The sequence below is a fragment of the Carica papaya genome, chromosome 8 (assembly GCF_054855325.1).
Source record: "Carica papaya isolate Zhongbai chromosome 8, ASM5485532v1, whole genome shotgun sequence".
In the NCBI taxonomy this organism is placed as follows: Eukaryota; Viridiplantae; Streptophyta; class Magnoliopsida; order Brassicales; family Caricaceae; genus Carica; species Carica papaya.
This window is the reverse complement of record NC_142316.1, coordinates 14,638,936-14,658,844: the sequence shown is the minus strand read 5'-3', so window position 1 is coordinate 14,658,844 and position 19,909 is coordinate 14,638,936. Positions and strand designations below refer to the sequence as shown.

Here is a 19,909-nt window from a genome sequence, read left to right as displayed (position 1 = left end):
AATGCACTCGTATCTGTTTCTGTATCTGGCACCTTTATGTTTTAATTAGTATTTAGGATGTCACATTACCTATCTTTTCCTAACCTCTTTGATGCTTAGGCAAATGGACTCTGAGAATGCCATGCAATCAATTCTAGTTGTCTGTAACTATTCAGACATTTTTTTGTGGAGCTTCTAGGTCAGCCACCCAAGTGAGGATTGAATTCTCCATCGACCTAGTTCCAGGGACAACCAATTTCTAAGGCCACCTATCGTATGGGCCAAATAGAATTTTAGGAAGTGAATCATTAGTTAATAGCACTACGAAAGCAAAGCTTTATGAGAGTAAGTAATACTCCATGGGGTGCTCCAGTATTATTTTCCAAGAAGAAAGATGGAACCCTCTAGTTATATATTGACTATATGGAGCTCAATCAGGTGACAATTAAGAATAAGTATCCCTTACCCCATATTGACGACCTATTTGACCAGTTACAAGGTTCATCGATCTTTCCCAAGATTGATCTCTAGTTGGACTATCACCAATTGAGGGTTAGAACTGAAAATATACCTAGGACAACGTTCCATTGCAAATATGGCCATTTTGAATTCAGGATCATGCTCTTCGGGCTAATTAACGCTCTTGCAATATTTATAGACTTCATGAACCAGATTTTTAAGCCTGCATTAGATTAATACGTCATTATTTTTATTGATGACATCCTCATGTACTCCAAGGACTCCTAGGAACATGTTATCCACTTAGCTCATGTTTTAGAAACACTTAGAAAACACAAATTGTATGCCAAGTTTAGTAATTACTCTTTTTGTTTGGATCAAATTTCCTTCCTTAGTCATGTTGTTTTTGGTAATAGTGTTTCTGTGGACCCCTCTAAGGTTGAGGCACTGATTAATTAGACTCAACCAACTAATGTCACTGAGATCCATGCTTATTAATTTTAGTAGGATATTGTCATCATTTCATTAAAGGTTTTTTCCCACATTGTCATCCCTTTGATCCATCTCATAAGGAAGAGGGTTATTTTCTATTGGGACCCCTACTGTGAAGAGAGCTTTGTCGAGCTCAAGCGTCGACTCACTTCTGCCCCCAATATTGATTCATCCCGACAGTACCGATTGTTTTCAGGTTAACTGTGATACATCTCACATTGGTTTGGGATGCATGTTCATACAACATGGTTGGGTAATAGCTTATGGTTCTAAGCAGTTAAAGCTGCATGAACGAAATTACCCCCATGACCTTAACTTAACAAATATAGTCTTTGCCCTCAAGATATGGCATTTCTATCTGTATGGTCAAACCTTTGAGATCTACACCGATTATAAAAGTTTGAAGTACATGTTCTCCTAAAAGGAACTTAAAATGCGACAGAGGCATTAGATGGACGTCTTAAAGGACTATAACTGCAAGATCCTATATCACCCCTTTATGGGTAACATAGTCGTTGATGCTCTTAGCAAAAAGAAATCGACGCTATTAGCCCAAATGATAGTTTCAAAATGAAGGATGCTTGAGACAATCTAGGGTCTTTGACTAAACCATTATGGTAAGGGCGTCTATCTTGCCTAAATTTGGATCTAGTCCACTCTCACTCAGAGAAAGCCCAATCTACAAATTTTGAGGTAGAGAAATAAAAGAAGAAGTTAAAAACAGAGGATCAGTATAACTTTAGAATGTCTAATGATGGGACCCTTAGGTTCGAAGATCGATTATGGGTACCTGACGACCCCGAACTCAGATTGGATATTTTAAAGAAAACTCGTGCCTCTAAGTTGATTATCCATCCAAGAAGCATAAATATGTATCGGGATTTAAGATTCTATTTTTTTTGGCTGGGTACGAAACATGAAATAGTCGACTTTATCTCCAGATGCCTTACTTGCTAGTAAGTTAAGATGGAACATCAGAGACCTAGTGATATTTTACAGTGTCTACCCATCCCAGAATGGAAGTGGGAGTATGTGACTGTGGACTTTGTCAAAGGGTTACCAAGAACTATTTAAAGTCACAATACAATTTGGATCATAGTTGACAGACTAACCAAATCGCCCCATTTATTGGCAATAAAGACCACATACTTGGTTAATAAATTTATTGGGTCATATGTTCAATAGATAATCAAACTCTATGGTGTTCTAGTTTATGTGGTGTCCGATAAGGACCTTTATTTCATGTCTCAATTCTGACCCAATTTTCAAGAAGCTTGAGGCACGAAACTTTCCTTTAACACCACCTACCATCCAAAAATTGATGACCAATCTGAAAAGACCATTCAAATGCTGGAGGATATGTTAAGAGCTTATGTACTGAATTTTAGTGGTAGTTGGGACAAACACTTACCAATGGTGGAGTTTGCTTACAACAATAGCTATCACTCCAGTATCGATATGACTCCTTATGAGACACTTTATGGTAGGTGATGCCGATCCCCAACTTGTTAGAATGAAGTTGGGAATAGATGTCTTCTAGAGACAAATCTCATTCAGGAGATAGTAGAAAAGATTTCTATCATCCGTAAGAATCTCATCACTGCTTAAAAACGACATAAGAGCTATGCAAACAATCGAATGAAGGACTTAGAATTTGTCATGGGTGATTGTGTTTTCCTTAAGATCTTTCCGGCTAAAGGAAACATGTGATATGGGTAAAGAGAAAAATTAAGTCACCATTTTGTAGGACCTTTCAAGATATTATAGCATGTAAAACTCCACCTATCACTATGCTAAAATGATTATGAAACTATTTATTTGGGCTTTTGGCCGCTTTAAACTTAAGTTAATTTATGTTGTTTAACATTTCTTAAGATCGTGATTTTAATCTATTTTTATTTATTAATTTTAATTTTATTTTATTTTATTAATTTTATTTTTATTTTATTTTAAAATATTTTAAATTATTTTTATTTTATTTCAAAGAAAAAAATTTAAGAAAAAATCAAAAAATAGCGAAACGGGAGAAAAACAGCTCGCGTGAAAAATCTCGCGAGAAAACTGTTTGCCTCCGTGGGTGCTGGGCACTGTGCGTGCACGCCCCCTCCGCATGCACACACGTATGGTGACCTATCCTTAGAAGTCTATGAGAATCTCATGATCCACAAAATTTGATTGCATTATTATTTTCGCATTCTGATGAGTCCAATAGCATAGTGAAAGAAGTGACATTCTTTTGTGTTTTTTTTTTGTATTTTATAACTATGTCAGGCTTTAGTTATATGTATGTAATTGGAAATCATATATATATTTGTAAGGAATTTATATTAATTGTTTCGCTGTATAAATTTTTGTCATGCACTCGTTATTCTGAATCTATATTTGACATTTGACTTGATTAGCATTTAAGATATCAAAATTACGATCTTTCCAAGTCACTTTCGAGTCCCATAGACATATGTTTGGTTGAACCTCTATAAATTGTGTTCGCATCCTTTTTCATTTGATCTTATTTAATTTTGTTGCATTTCTTATTCTTGAGTTATATTAATTTTATTACAAATTTTTTCACTATTTACTACCACTTAATTAATTGAAAATTGTCTATTGAAAACACTTTTCAGTATTGGGTGGTTGGACAAATTTAAAAATTTATAAAATTTTGGGAAACTCAATTCACCCTCCTTTTTAGTTGCATTAATTATTTGAGATAACAATTAGTATAGAGTTAAGTTTCTAATTTTATGACTTAAGTGTTTTTAAGTGTAACATATTAGAATAGATACCTTTTTTTTGTATATGTTAACTTTATAATTAGAAGTTTTTAAAAATAATTCTCTAGATCTATTATTTCAAAGTTACCTATTAAAAAAATAGTTAGTTGAACATAGCTCTAGTCTGATACATCCTGTCGTGGATGGATATATATATATATATATAATATATATGCATATATACAATAAAAGATTGTTGAAATTAAGCCCAAAGAAAGAAAATGAGAAGAGGGAGGTGTAAGACGCTTTAATAATACACACATGGAGTTGTCCGCATCTTACTTCAAATATATATGATTCATATATACAATTTTATTTTCAATAGATATTTATAAATTTAAATAATAAGGAGAATTTACTCACTAATAATAACACATATTTAAAAAAATAGAGTCGGTATTAAATTTCACTTAATTTTTTTAGAATTTCTTTTCCCAAATTTAAAAATTAAATAAGCCTTTGCTAAAAAAAATTATCAGATAATTATATTAATTTTATTTCTTCAATAAGCAACAAAGAATACATACGTAGTGTACATGTTGGTACACAAGCGCATACATATATATATATATATACATATTTTTTAGGAAACAAAGAAACAAATAAATTTGTAAGGATATTCATGAAAATACAATAAACAAAAAAATAAAAAGCAAAAATAATAAGGGTGTGGTCGTATTTCATAAATGCTGAAACCCCACGCCATCATTTACACGTAGGGAATTAGCTTATTGGTTGCATGTGGAGATGGTGACTGTTTCAATTGCTAAAAAAATTAAAGCTGAAAATTTTCAACTTCACTTTACTGTGATTCTTTACCTGAACCACCCCGTCACTTTAATTTAATCACCCTCCATCCATCTTCTCCTCCTTTATATATATCATATCCAACCTTGGCTTTAAAACATTGCTCAGAACAATCCATGGAGATCAAATCTGCCACCATCTTCATCTTCCTCATCCTCATCCTCCCACTTTCTTTTTCAACAGGTCTGTAAGTTGTTCTTTAACTTTTTACAAATTAAACTCTATATAATATATATATATATAGGTCTTCATGTAATTCTGGTTTGTTTTGATTTTTGGTGATTAGGAGGATTGGATTCTGAGATTTACGAAATCGATTATAGAGGGCCAGAAACACACTCATCAATTCCTCCGCCAGATCATTCTCATGGCAGGCGACCTTTCATCCACCACAAAACAGCTCGTCGATCTCCCAAACCCAACTCCTTAACGCCTGCAAATCTACCAACAAATGTAACACTATCAACACTCCTATATATATATATCAAGTAGTTTTTTGCATCATATAATTTGATGTTGGGTGGGCATTCTATGGTTATTTTTGCAGGGCAAGAAAAACATTCATGGATGAACTACTTATTATGGATGGGTGGTTGAAGATCATATATGTATACTTACCTCATGGATGCTGATATATATATATATATACACATAGAAGAAAAAGAGAGAAAATGCATGGTAGATATGGGTGCCAGTCATGTAATTTGCGATTGTACCTTCATTATGCATATTGTATGTCCTCCTTTTACTCGTTACCTTCACTTGCTGTAACTTTTTAGTAAATTAATGTAAGAGAATTTACTCTTAACATAATTGTTGATGTTGGTAGATTACGAGGATATTTTGTATATATTTGAAGAATATTTTGTGTGTATTCTAAAAAATATTTTGAGTAGAAATTTTATTTTATTTTTTGTATCAAATTTATAACGTTATTGGTAATGTATTCTTATTTTTTTATAATGAATTTTTTTTTTTTCGATCTAACATTATAAATATATGTTTTTTCTTTTTTTGTTTTGTGTAATTATATGCGCAGTGAAGCTTTATTTTTTAAGTGAGTGAAGTATGATTTTGGGATTATATGTTTTTTAAATTTAATATTTAAAAAACATGTAATTAAGGAACGGGTTAGGTTTGACCTCTTTTTGAAATCATGATTGGCTTAGGTACGTAATTGGGTATGAATATATATACATATATATATATATAAAAAGAGGAAATGATGAATCATGTCCAGCAAATATGAAAGGTTGTAGGGTGTGTGAATTAATGGAGGCGAGAGTAACCCATACCTGATTTCTAAAACTGGTGGCTATTAAGGGAACTGGAGGAATTCATCCAGCAAAGCACTTCTTCAAATTAAATGCCTATAAATATTTGAATCTCTCTCTCAATATTTTCTGTATTTAATTTATTATAAAAGAATTTATTAAGAAAAAAAAACTATAATATGTACTTAACCAAAAAAGTATTTAAAACATCTAATTTTAGAAAAAAATTATGAATTGATTAATTTTTTGAACTTTTAATGATATTTGAATTTTTCATGATAGAGATATAATTATCAATTAATGTATCGAAAAAACATAAGAAATTAAAATCTTTGTATATATTAATATCTAACTTTCCACAATGAATTGACAATTTGATCACCCTCCTTCCTATTTTGGTTTGTACGTACCACGAATTGCATTTATTCGGACATTGTGCCTGTAACGATCCCGGAAATATTTAAAAAAAATAAATGATAATTAAAGTGCAGAAACAAAATAAATATTTAAGGTTTATATTCTTTACACAATAACTTAAAGTACTAATTTGTGTTCCGGAATTCAACATTTTGAAAGAAATACAAAGAAACAAAGAAATGAACGGAAAATAAATAAAACTAGCATTCTACTCGCAACCTTATTGCAGATCGAGCTCTGGATCCTGATCCTCTTGATTTGAAATGATTAAATAAGGGATGAACTACACTAACTCAGTAAGAATATCACACTATATCACTGACACAGAAATGAAGGTTGGTAGAAAATCAAAACAACTAATTGAGCACTTAATTTAAACCAATACATTTATTAAAAATAAAACCATTTACCATCCGCTTACCGCAGTGAGATTTACAAAACAACCTATAGAGACAATAACATAACACTTATCATGATTTCATATGCAAATTGGTAACAGCCACACATTATAAATTCATATTCAATAAATCAAATAACAATATTTCCTTTTATTGGCCTACTATTATCCATTGGGGTTCATAGGGATGTGTCTGTTACGCGTGATCCCTTTCCTTCAATATTCTCAATTAAATGGTCGTCTCTATACCCCGTCCGGTATGGGTGCCAAACCATTAAATCTCAATAACCCGTCCGGTATGACGAGAATAATATTCTACGACAAGTAAAATATTTAGATCGTAGTTCTCGAACGAGTAATCGAAAGGATTCTGGAGCATCCTCGGGTTTAGGTATTATTCCCCCAATGATCGTAGTACCAAGTACTTCTTGCCGAGCTCTAATATGATCAGATTTATACGTAAGCATCTCTTGTAAAATATGAGCAACACCAAATCCCTCTAGAGCCCAAACCTAGATTTCTCCTACCCGCTGCCCCCCCTATTTGGACTTGCCTCTAAGGGGTTGTTGTGTAACAAGTGCATAATATCCACTAGAACGCCCATGTATTTTATCATCAACTTGATGAATGGAGCCCACCTGGACGTTGATACTCTGCCTTGACCTGCTGACATACCAAACACTTAGAAACAAAGTCAGCTATATCTCTTTTCATCATGTTCTACTAAAATTGGGGTCGCATACTCTGGTATATCTTAGTACTTCTGGGATGCATGACAAACTTTGAACTATGGACCTCTGTTATAATATTTCTTTTTAACTCACTGTCACCTGGAATACACACTCTGTCCTGGAATGTGAGCAACCTATCGGTGGAGACTTGGAATTCTGGGTTAACTCTCTATTTTGCATCTTTCTTGAGGGCCACTAGAGTAGAGTCGGCAGACTGAGCTTCTTTTATTCTCTGGATTAACTCAGGCTGAACAGTCAGGTGGCCCAACATGTGACTCTTTTCAGGTCCTGAAGTTGTACCTGCTGTGTGGCCCCTATCTACTTGTATTCTGAAATCATCAAATGGGCTAATGTGCTTGCACTTTTTATACTGAGCGCGTCGGCTACCACGTTGCCCTTACCTGGGTGATACAAGATCTCGCAATCATAGTCCTTGAGAAGTTTTATCCATCTTCTCTGATGCATGTTGAGATCCTTTTGAGGGAATATGTGTTTCAAACTCTTATGATCAGTATAGATCTGAAAGATCTCCCCACATAAATAATGGCGCCAAATCTTCAAGGTGTGTATGATTGCGGCAAGCTCTAAGTCATGGGTGGGATAGTTTTTCTCATGACTCTTCAATTTTCTGGACCCATAGGTTATGACCTTCTCATGTTGCATTAAAACACAACCTAAACCTAGGTAGGAGACATCATTGTAAACTGTATATCCACCCGATCTACTGGGTAAAGTCAACACAGGTGCAGTAGTCAGCCGCTTCTTTAGTTCTGAAAAGCTTCTTTCACAGTTCCCGTTTCACTCAAACTTAACATTCTTCTTTGTGAGCCGAGTCAGAGGTGCAGTTAGACTAGAAAACCCTTCCACGAACCTGCGGTAATAACCTGTCATCCCTAGAAAGCGACGAATCTCCTTAACCGATGTCAATTTTTCCTAATCGAGCACGGCTTTCACCTTTTCAAAATTTACTGATACTTCATCTTTTGATATGATGTGTCCTAGGAAGGTAGTCTGCTCAAACCAGAACCCACATTTACTCAACTTTGCATACAACTTCCTTTTTCTAAGGACCTACAAAACTTGGGTCAGATGGTAAACATGTTCTTCTCTACTTTTTGAATAAACCAAGATGTTATCGATGAACTCAATAACAGATTGATCTAAGAATTATCTGAAAACCCTGTTCATCAAGTTCATGAAGATGGCTAGAGTATTGGTTAGTCCAAATGGCATGACCAGGAACTCATAGTGTCCGTACCTAGTTCGAAAGGCTGTCTTGGGGATGTCTTCTATTCTGATTTTTATTTGATGGTAACCTGAACGTAGGTCTATTTTGGAGAAGACATGGGCACCTTACAACTGATCAAAAAGGTCGTCAATCCTGGGAAGGGATACTTGTTCTTGATCGTGACCCTATTCAGACCTTTGTAATCAATACATAACATCAACGTCCCATCAGCCTTTCTTGCAAATGTGACTCTGACACCCCAAGGGGACACACTATGTCGAATGAATCCGTTGTCCTGCAGTTTAGTGATCTGTTTCCTCAGTTCCTCCATCTCAACACAGCTCATGCGGTAAGGAGCAACCGAAATAGACTGGTTGTATGGTTGAAATTCTATGGTGAATTTGACTTTCCTATCCACTGGTAGTTCAGGTAATTCATCCAAAAACACATCTGCAAAGTCTCGAACTACCGAAATCTCTTAAATACAAATTTCTTTCTTGGGTTTGCCTTGTTAGAGAAAACAGCTGCGTTAAAGCACTCGATAATAAGAAAATTTGCCATGAGGGAAACAAATGTTATACGATTTTATTAGTTTGTAAATGACTCATCATTAGGAGGGTTGAATACAACCTTCTTACTAAAACAATCTATAGTGGCGTGATATGCCATTAGCCAGTTCATTCCAAATATTACATCAAGGTTCCCCGTGTCAATTTTTATTAGGTCTACACTCAATTTTCTCTCTGCTATATCTATGACACAGGCCCTGTATACAACCTTTTCCAGTAGTGTCCTACTCTTAGGAGTAGACGCGAACAACACAGAATCAAGTTTTGTAGGCAATATATTTAATTTTGATGCAAAAACATGTGAAACGAATGAATGCAATGCACTAGTATCAATTAAAACATGAGCAAGATGGTTACAGATAGTGTACATACCCTGTACCACGTCCGGGTTGGCTTTTGCATCCTGTTGTGTGAGATTGTAAGCTCAGCCCTGAACAAGAGGTCTGACCTGGTTCTGGTTCCTCGGGCACACCCTCGCATATTGTTGGGCACTACCACATATGCGGTAGGTGTTGTTAAGGCAATAGCAGGGTTGGTCCCCATGATCCTTGCCACAATGCTGATAGATTTTGTCACGTCCTACTATTGAACAGGTGCAGTAGGTGCTGATATGCAGTGTGGAGCTGAGGGCCTGAGGCTCCCTGCTGCTTGAGGGAAGGTGCGAAGGCTCCTCCTCTCTACTAACTGTGCCTTAGTCATAATAGCCAAATAAGTGTTGAGCTCGAGCACAAACAACTATTGCTTGATCTCAAGACGAAGACCCCACTCGAACCTTCTAGCCATCCTACCTTCATCCATAATGCTTTCAGGAGAATATTGACCCAACTCTAGGTGTAACACTCAAATTTATTTTTTTTATTTTATTTATTTTAATTTATATTAGAATTTTAGTTTAATTTTTTAATATTTAATTTATAAGGTTTTAATTTAATTTAATGTAATTTAATGAAAATAAAAATAATAATAATGATAAAATAGGGTAAATTATTTTTGAAATTTAATTGAAATTGATTTTGGGAAAAATGGGTGAAAATTTAGATTATGGGGGTATTTTTGAAAAGAAAATCAGAAACCGGGGGTCAAAACGTAATTTAGGAAAGTTATGCCACGTTAGCAGCCACGTCAGCATCCCAGTCAACAGCCCCGGCCAACCAGAACACGCTGCGTGGCAAGGAAGCTGACGCGGGAGACCACGTGGATGAAGCCACGTGAGCGATCTGCGTGCACGCAATCGAACGGTCCAGATCTCACGTGTGCGGACGACCCAAATCTCATGCGCACGGAAGGCCCAGATCTCACTCATGCGGACGGCCCAGATTAAATCACGCACGGATGGCTCAGATCGCATCGCGATGGATGGCCCAGATTTATTTCCATTTTAATCGCGATCGGACGGTCCAGATTAAACCGTGATGGGTAGCCGAGATTAAAAGGAGAAGGTTATAAATAAACTCACCCACACCCGACCCCAAACCCTAGCCGCCAGTGCCCTCACCGGAGAAGAAGAACCAGTCGCCGGAGGAGCCGGCCGCCGCCACCCGCCACCGCACCAGAGGGTTTTTCGACTACCAAATGAGGTAAATTATCTCCCCTTGGCTCATTTTTCAAAGCTGAATCTGCCTATGACCAAATCGGAGCCAAACTACCGGCCAATCGGCCAGAAAACACCGCCGGAGTCCAGCGGCGCCGTCGCAACTTCCTTCAGTTTTTGCCTCTAATGAGACCATTTCCGGTTCCCATTTGATGCAATTTTTACACCACTGTGATCACCGTCCTTTTCTCTACAGGTTGACTGGAGCAAAACATCAAACCATGACTCGCGCTGAGAAGCCACCGCACCCGAAAGCTCCGCCGCTGGTAAGTCTCAGTTTTTCGTGATTTTTTGGCCCATCGAGGGCCCTAGGGTTGTTTTATCGTAGGAACCAATGCAAGTTTGGCCGAATTTAGCCGAAAACGGCTGAAAACTGCCAACCCGAGGTGGATCGCCATCGCGGGCAGCAATGTCGTCGCCGTAGCAGGGCAGAGCCGCCGCGGGCGGCGGTGCCATCGCCGGAGCACGGCAGAGTCGCTGTGCTGGAATTCTGATATTGGTCGAAAAATGACCCTGGGTCTGATTTGAGGTTTCTTGGGACACGTGCAAGTACCGATAGTGCGTTTCAGTTTCCCAGAAAAAATTTAAGGAATTTAGGGATAGCCCGTAGGCACACTGTAGAGTCAATTTCAGACCCCAAAACAAGTAAGGATCTCTCACTCTATTTCTTATCACGGTATTAAAGCCTAATAAATGATAAAACGGTATTTTATGATTTAATAGATATGTATAATTGATTAAGGTTGTCAATGGAGCCCGAATCTGATATATTGTCGGTCAGTTGTTGTTTGATCTATTTTATAGTTTTAAATACAGTATGGTATTTAATGTATTTATTTTATGGTTTCGTGTGCATGAATCATGGTTTCTTTTATTATGGTTTGAATTATGGTGAACCCGATAGTGTGTTATTTTGTTTGGTATTCATTATTGGTTTACGTGTTTGTGTATGATTGGATAATTGAGACCAAGGAAAATGGAAAAAAAGTTATGTGAATTGATAAATGGATAATGTGGACAGCTTGACTAGATATCCTGGGAGATGGTGGACGAATCAGATCCGTAGGGTATTTGATGTATTTATTTTATAGTTTCGTATGCATGAATCATGGTTTCTTTTATTATGGTTTGAATTATTGTGAACCCGATGGTGTGTTATTTTGTTTGGTATTCATTATTGGTTTACGTGTTTGTATATGATTGGATAATTGAGACCAAGAAAAATGGAAAAAAGGTTATGTGAATTGATAAATGGATAATGTGGACAGCTTGACTAGATATCCTGGGAGATGGTGGATGGATCGGATCCGTAGGGAACCCTATCAGGAACGTGGTCTCTCATATCGGATGGAGTATGGAGACCTTATGTGTTTTGGCGCCCATACCGGACGTGGTATGGGGACGACCCATTTCACCCTCATACCGGACGGGGTATTGAGGTTTATGGTTTTGGCGCCCATAACAGACGGGGTATGGGGATGTCTCGTTTCACCCTCATACCGGACAGGGTATTGAGGTTCATGGTTTTGGCGCCTATACCGGACGGGGTATGGGGATGACCCTAGAATCAGATTATTAATGTTAATGGTTCACGTGTAGTGGGGACCCCTTATGGATCCCCATGGATACTAGAAGGCTGGTAAAAGAGGAAATTTGTTGTCTGATTATTGAAGTACAAAAGTATAACATGTGTTATGTTATAAAATGTATATGATTATGTTATAAAATGTATATGATTTTATGATGGTTATAATGTTATTGTTTCTACATGTCATTTTCACGAATCTCACCGAGGTAAGGGGACAATAAAGGTTTTTATTATTAATAAATGAGTTTGTTATAAATTATGCTCCATTGGTCGTTTTTGTTTTCTACCAACCTTTACTTCTGTGGCAGTGAGATAGTGTGATGTCTTTACTGGGCTAGTGTAGCTCATTCCTTACTTAACCATTTCAGATCAGGAAGACATGGTTCCCGAGCCCATTCCACAGGAAGACGGCGAGTTAGACGTCTAAAGATTTTATAGTTCTATAGTTTTTATTTCGAGTATTTCTTTTATTTAGCTTATTCTTTTATACGTTGAATACGTTTAATGGTTATTGTGTAAGGGATGTTAATCAGAATTTTTATTTTGCTTTCGCATTTAAAATTTTTAATACATACATTTTCATTTAAATTTTCGGGGCCGTTACAGTTGGTATCAGAGCCGCATTCCTCAGACTCATCCTTTACACAATAATGCTTAGAGAAATACCCACTGATAAATCGTTACTCAACTCTTCCGTGTGAAAAACAAGTGCAAAGAAATGAGGAGAGGAAGACCCCCACTAAACCGAGCAGCCCGTGATGATTCGCTTCGGGAAGATGTGGATAAAATATTTGAAATGCTGGAAATGATCATGGATGCCCAGCAAGGTCGAGAGGAGAGAAGGGAGTTACCCGAACCTCCCCCACTACCACGGGTTGAGCCATCGCTAACAGCAAGAAGATCCCGAGCCACCCCGGCATGAGCCTGCTCCACCACAGTACCACCCGGCACCACCGCCATAGTATGAACCAGTGCCCCAGCCACTTGGGAGTAGTTCTTAGCGGCCCTCCATGCGGAGTATCTCCCTGAGCACATCCGACACCTGAAGGAGATGGAGTTTGTTCAGTTGGTCCAGGGAAACATGACGATATTGGAATATGCTCATAAGTTCCTAGAGTTGGGCCGATACTCCCCGGAGACATTGATGGATGAAGGCAGGATGGTCAGGAGATTCTAGTGGGGCCTCCGCCCAGAAATCATGCAACACTTATTGGTACTAGAGCTCAAGACATACTCAGCCGTTCTAGCAAAGGCACAGATGGTGGAGAGGAGTTTCAACACCCGTCCTCAGTCAGCAGGGAGTCACCGACCCTCAGCTCCACCCCACAGGCCAGCACCTAATGCACCGGTCCAAGCAAATAAGAGGCCCAGACCAGTGATCCAGGTCCCTCCTCAGGCTCCAGGGGCAGCACGTGGAAAGATTTGCTAGCACTGAGGCAGGGATCACGGGGACCGACCATGCTACCGCCTCAACAACATCTGTCGCATATGTGGTAGTGCCTAGCACTATGCGAGAGAGTGCCCGAGGAACTAGAGCCTAGGAAGACCTCCTTTTCAGGGCAGGGTTTACAACCTTACCCAGTAGGATGCCGACGCTAACCCAGACGTGGTACAGGGCAAGCCCAAGAAGAAAATCTGTATCCAAGAGATTCCGGTAGTTTGAGACTTTCCAGATGTGTTTCTGGATGAACTACCCGGACTGCCAGTGGATAGGGAAGTCGAGTTCACTATAGACCTACAGCCAGGCACCCAGCCCATTTCGGTTGCTCCTTACCGCATGAGCCGCATTGAGATGGAAGAGCTGAAGAAACAGATAAGTGAATTGCAAGATAGTGGTTTTATTAGACACAGTATGTCCCCTTGGGGTGCTGGAGTCACTTTTACTAGTAAGGGAGATGGAACATTGAGACTGTGCATTGATTACAGAGGATTGAATAAGGTTACAATTATGAACAAATACCCCCTTCCCAGGATTGATGACCTCTTCGATCAGCTGCAGGGTGAACAGGTCTTTTCTAAAATAGACCTGCGATCAGGCTACCATCAGGTGAAGATAAAAATAGAAGACATCCCCAAGACGGCCTTTCGAACCAGGTACAGACACTATGAGTTCCTGGTCATGCCATTTGGGCTAACCAACGCCCCGACAATCTTTATGGATCTTATGAACAGGGTCTTCAGAGAGTTCTTGGATCAATTTTTTATCATGTTCATCGATGACATTGTAGTCTACTCAAAAAGCAGAGAAGAACATGCTCACCATCTTGCCTAAGTTTTGCAGGTCCTCAGAAACAAGAAGTTATATGCAAAGTTGAGTAAGTGTGGATTCTGGCTTGAGCAGACCGCCTTCCTAGGACACATTATATCGAAGAAAGGAGTATCAGTGAATCCCAAAAAGGTTGAAACGGTACTTGGCTGGGAAAAGTTGACATCAGTTAAGGAAATCCAGAGTTTCCTGGGGATGGCAGGTTATTATCGTAGGTTTGTTGAAGGATTCTCCAGCCTAGCAGCTCCTCTAACCCGACTCATGAAGAAGAATGCCAAATTTGAGAGGAATGAGGACTGCGAAAGAAGTTTTTCAGAATTAAAGAAGCGGCTGACTACTGCACCCGTACTGGCTTTACCGAGTGGATCGGGGGGATATACAGTTTATAGTGATACCTCCTATCTAGGCCTAGGTTGTGTCCTGATGCAGCATGGAAAGGTCATAGCATATGGGTCCAAGCAGTTAAAGAATCATGAGAAGAATTATCCCACCCATGACTTGGAGCTTGACGTAATCATACACGCCTTGAAAACTTGGCGCCACTACTTATACGGAGAGACCTTTCAGATCTATACTGATCATAAGAGTTTGAAACACATATTCACTCAGAAGGATCTCAACATGCGTCAAAGAAGGTGGATGGAACTCCTTAAGGACTATGATTGTGATATTTTATACCATCCGGGTAGGGGCAATTTGGTAGCAGATGCTCTCAGCAGGAAAAGTACAAGTATCTTAGCCCATTTGATGGTTTCAGAATGCAGGCAAATTAGGGCCACACAACAGGTTCGACTTCAGGACTTGAGGAGAGTCACATGTTTGGGCCACTTGATAGTCCAGCCCGAGTTAATCTAGAGAATAAGGGAAGCCCAATCAGTTGACCTCACCCTGGTAGCCCACAAAAAGGATGCAGAATAGGGAGTGAGCTTAGAATTCCGAATCTCTACCGATGGATTACTCCGTTTTCAAGACAGGGTGTGTGTCCCAGATGACAGTGAGTTAAAGAGAGACATCATGACAAATTCCCATAACTCAAAGTTTTCCATGCATCCAGGAAGCACCAAAATGTACCAAGGCATGCGACCCCGATTTTGGTGGAATGGGATGAAGAGAAACATAGCCGACTTTGTATCCAAATGCTTGGTATGTCAGCAGGTCAAGGCAAAGCATCAGCGCCAAGGTGGGCTACTTCAGCCGTTACCGATTCTGGAGTGGAAGTGGGAACACATCATCATGGTCTTCGTAACGAGATTACACAAGGCACGTTCAGGACATGACGCCATTTGGGTAATCGTTGACCGGCTTACCAAATCTTCCCACTTCTTGGCCATCAGAATGACCGACCCCTTAGACAAGTTGGTAAGAATGTATATCCAAAAAATAGTTAGATTGCATGGAGTTCTAGTGACAGTGGTATCTGACAGGGACCCCAGGTTCACTTCTCGATTTTGGAGTAGCTTTCAGCAAGCCATGGGAACAAAGCTGTCTCTCAGTACTGCCTTCCATCCTCAGACTGATGGACAATCAGAAAGGACAATTCGTACACTTGAAAATATGCTCCGAGCATGTGTCCTTGACTCCAGGGGTCATTGGGACGACCATCTACCCCTGATAGAGTTTTTCTACAATAACAGCTACCAAACAAGCATCGGTATGGCTCCATATGAGGCGTTATATGGGCGCCCGTGCAGATCACCGATTTGTTGGGAAGAAGTGGGCGATAGAAGATTGTTCGGCCCGGAGTTGGTAGAGGAAACCACGTCTAAAATAGTTAAAATCAGAAAGAACATTCAGACGGCTCAGAGCAGGCAAAAGAGTTATGCGAACACCCGAAGGAGAGATCTAGTGTTTCAGAAAGGCGACCGGGTGTTCCTTAAGGTCACTCATTTCAAGGGAATTAGTAGGTTCGGCAGGAGGGGAAAATTGAACTCTTGATTTATTGGACTTTTTGAAATCTTAGACAGGATTGGTACTGCTGCCTACAAACTAGCACTACCTCTAGAGCTCTCCAAGGTCCACAATGTATTCCACGTATCCATGCTACGTAAGTACAACCCGGACCCGTCTCATGTCTTGGCTCATGAACCACTTCCACTCCAAGAGGACTCATCTTATGAAGAAGTACCAATCGGTATCACAGACCGAAAGAGCAGGATACTCTGCAACCGGAAAATATCATTTGTAAAGGTCGTGTGGCAGAACCACACGCCAAGGGAGGCTATCTGGGAGCTAGAATCAGATTTTAGAGCCCAGTATCCCCATTTGTTCGACCAAGAGTAAGAGGTAAATTTGAGGGACCAAATTTCTTTAAGGGGGGAGAGTTGTAACACCCAAATTTATTTATTTATTTATTTTATATTTTAATTTATATTAGAATTTTAGTTTAATTTTTTAATATTTAATTTATAAGGTTTTAATTTAATTTAATTAAATTTAATGAAAATAAAAATAATAATAATGATAAAATAGGGTCAAATTATTTTTGGAATTTAATTAAAATTGATTTTAGGAAAAATGGGTGAAAATTTGGATTTTGGGGGTGTTTTTAAAAAGAAAATCAGAAACCGGGGGTCAAAACGTAATTTAAAAAAATTGTGCCACGTCAGCAGCCACGTCAGCAGCCTATCAGCAGCTCCGGTCAACCAGAACACGCCGCGTAGCAAGGGAGCTGACGTGGGAGACCACGCGGACGGAGCCACGTGAGCGATCCGCGTGCACGCGATCGAACGGTCCATATCTCACACGTGCGGACAGCCCATATCTCACGTGCACGAACGGCCCAGATCTCATGCGTGCGGATGACCTAGATTAAATCACGCACGGACGGTCCAGATCGCATCGCGATGGACGGCCCAGATTTATTTCTATTTTAATTGCGATCGGACGGTCCAGATTAAACCATGATGGACGGGTGAGATTAAAAGGGGAAGGTTATAAATAACCTCACCCATACCTGACCCCAAACCCTAGCCGCTAGTGCCCTCGCCGAAGGAGCTGGCCGCCGCCACCCGCCACCGCACCGGAGGATTTTTCGATCGCCAAACGAGGTAAATTTTTTCCCATTGGCTCGTTTTTTGAAGCTGAATCTACCTATGGCTAAATTGGAGCTAAACCCTAGCCAATCGGCCGAAAAACACTGCCGAAGTCCAGCGGCGCCGCCGCAGCTCCCTTCAATTTTTGCCTCCGATGAGGCCCTTTTCAGTTCCCGTTTGATGCAATTTTTACACCACTGTGATCACCGTCCTTTTCTCTACAGGTTGACCAGAGCAAAACATCAAACCGTGACTCGCGCTGGAGAAGCCACCACACCCGAGAGCTCTGTCGCCGGTAAGTCTCAATTTTTTGTAATTTTTTGGCCCACCGAGGGCCCTAGGGTTGTTTTATTACAGGAACCAATGCAAGTTTGGCCAAATTCAGCCGAAAATGGCCAACCTAAGGCAGATCGCCGCTGCGGGCGGCGGTGCCGTCGTCGGAGCATGGCGGAGCCCCCGTGTCAGAATTCTGATATTGGCAAAAAAGGGGCCCTGGGTCTGATTTGGGGTTTCTTGGGACACGTGCAGGTACCGGCAGTGCGTTTTAGTTTCCTGGAGAAAATTCAAAAAATTTAGGGACAGCCCGTAGGCGCACTGTAAAGCCGATTTCAGATCCCAAAATGAGTAAGGATCTCTCACCCTATTTCCTATCACGACATTAAAGCCTAATAAATGATAAAATGGTATTTTATGACTTAATAGATATGTATAATTGATTAAGGTTGCCAATGGAGCCCGAATCTAATATATTGTCGGTCAGTTGTTGTTTGATCCATTTTATAGTTTTAAATGTAGTATGGTATTTGATGTATTTATTTTATGGTTTTGTATGCATGAATCATGGTTTCTTTTATTATGGTTTGAATTATGGTGAACCCGATGTTGTGTTGTTTTGTTTGGTGTTCATTATTGGTTTACGTGTTTGTGTATGATTGGATAATTGAGACCAAGAAAAATGGGAAAAAAGTTATGTGAATTGATAAATGGATAATGTGGACAGAGTGACTAGATATCCTGGGAGATGGTGGACGGACTAGATCCGTAGAGAACCCTACCGGGAATGTGGTCTCTTATATTGGACAGGGTATGGAGACCTTATGTGTTTTGGCGCCCATACTGGACGGGGTATGGGGACGGCCCGTTTCACTCTCATACCGGATGGGGTATTGAGGTTTATGATTTTGGCGCCCATACCAGACGGGGTATGGGGACGGCCCGTTTCACCCTCATACCGGACGGGGTATTGAGGTTCATGATTTTGGCGCCCATACCGGACGAGGTATGGGGACGGTCCTGGAATAAGATTATTAATGTTAATGGTTCACGTGTAGCGGGGACCCCCTATGGATCCCCATGGATATTAGAAGTCTGGTAAAAGAGGAAATTTGTTGTCTGATTATTGAAGTGCAAAAGTATAACATGTGTTATGTTATAAAGTGTATATGATTTTATGATGGTTATAATGTTATTGTTTATATATGTCATTTTCACGAATCTCACCGAGGTAAGTGGACAGTAAAGGTTTTTATTATTAATAAATGAGTTTATTATAAATTATACTCCATTGGTCGTTTTTGTTTTCTACCGACCTTTACTTCTGTGGCAGTGAGATAGTGTGATATCTTTACTGGGCTAGTGTAGCTCATTCCTTACTTAACCATTTCATATCAGGAAGACGTGGTTCCCGAGCCCGTTCTGCAGGAAGACGGCGAGTTAGACGCCTAAAGATTTTATAGTTCTATAGTTTTTATTTTGAGTATTTCTTTTAATTAGCTTATTCTTTCATACGTTGAATACGTTTAATGGTTATTGTGTAAGGGATGTTAATCAGAATTTTTTTTTTTGCTTCCGCATTTAAAATTTTTAATACATACATCTTCATTTAAATTTTCGGGACCGTTACACTAGGAACTTGTAAGCACATTCTAATACAATCATGTCCCCCTAGACCAAGTGTGCAAACTCCATCTCCTTTAAATGTCGGAGATTCTATGGGAGGTACTCTGCATGAAAGACCGTCAGGAACTGTTCCCAAGTGACTGGAAAGAGTAGGGTGGCCTGCTTGAGTTACCACCAGCGGTCTGCTTCTCCCACTAGCATGTAGGTTACAAGCATGACCTTCTGTTCGGAGATCACCCCGAAGGTCTTAAAGGCCTTCTCTGTCTCAGATAACCGAAACTCGGCCTCTTCAAAGGAGGACCCCCCCTGTAAAAGTAGAAAATTTTAGTTTCTTATACCTTTCTATGTAGCCTGGGTCCATCATGAGAGGAGCTGGGTCCTGTGGATGAGGGGTTGGCCTGGGCTA

General features: G+C 39.5%; 1 protein-coding gene across 1 annotated transcript; it reads left to right on the top strand.

Moving 5' to 3' along the window:
- Positions 1-4,537: 4,537 nt before the first annotated feature.
- Positions 4,538-5,324, top strand: LOC110825221 (uncharacterized). Its single transcript, XM_022055678.2, has 3 exons — positions 4,538-4,694; positions 4,798-4,964; positions 5,059-5,324. Exons 1-3 carry the CDS (start codon positions 4,628-4,630, stop codon positions 5,080-5,082), a joined length of 258 nt encoding a protein of 85 aa, XP_021911370.1. The 5' UTR covers positions 4,538-4,627; the 3' UTR covers positions 5,083-5,324.
- Positions 5,325-19,909: the final 14,585 nt, after the last annotated feature.

Coding starts and splice junctions, on each gene's coding strand:
- LOC110825221 (XM_022055678.2), top strand. CDS start 4,628: ATGGAGATCAAATCTGCCACCATCTTCATCTTCCTCATCCTCATCCTC. Junction 4,695..4,797: donor CCCACTTTCTTTTTCAACAG/GTCTGTAAGTTG, acceptor TTTGGTGATTAG/GAGGATTGGATTCTGAGATT. Junction 4,965..5,058: donor CTGCAAATCTACCAACAAAT/GTAACACTATCA, acceptor TTATTTTTGCAG/GGCAAGAAAAACATTCATGG.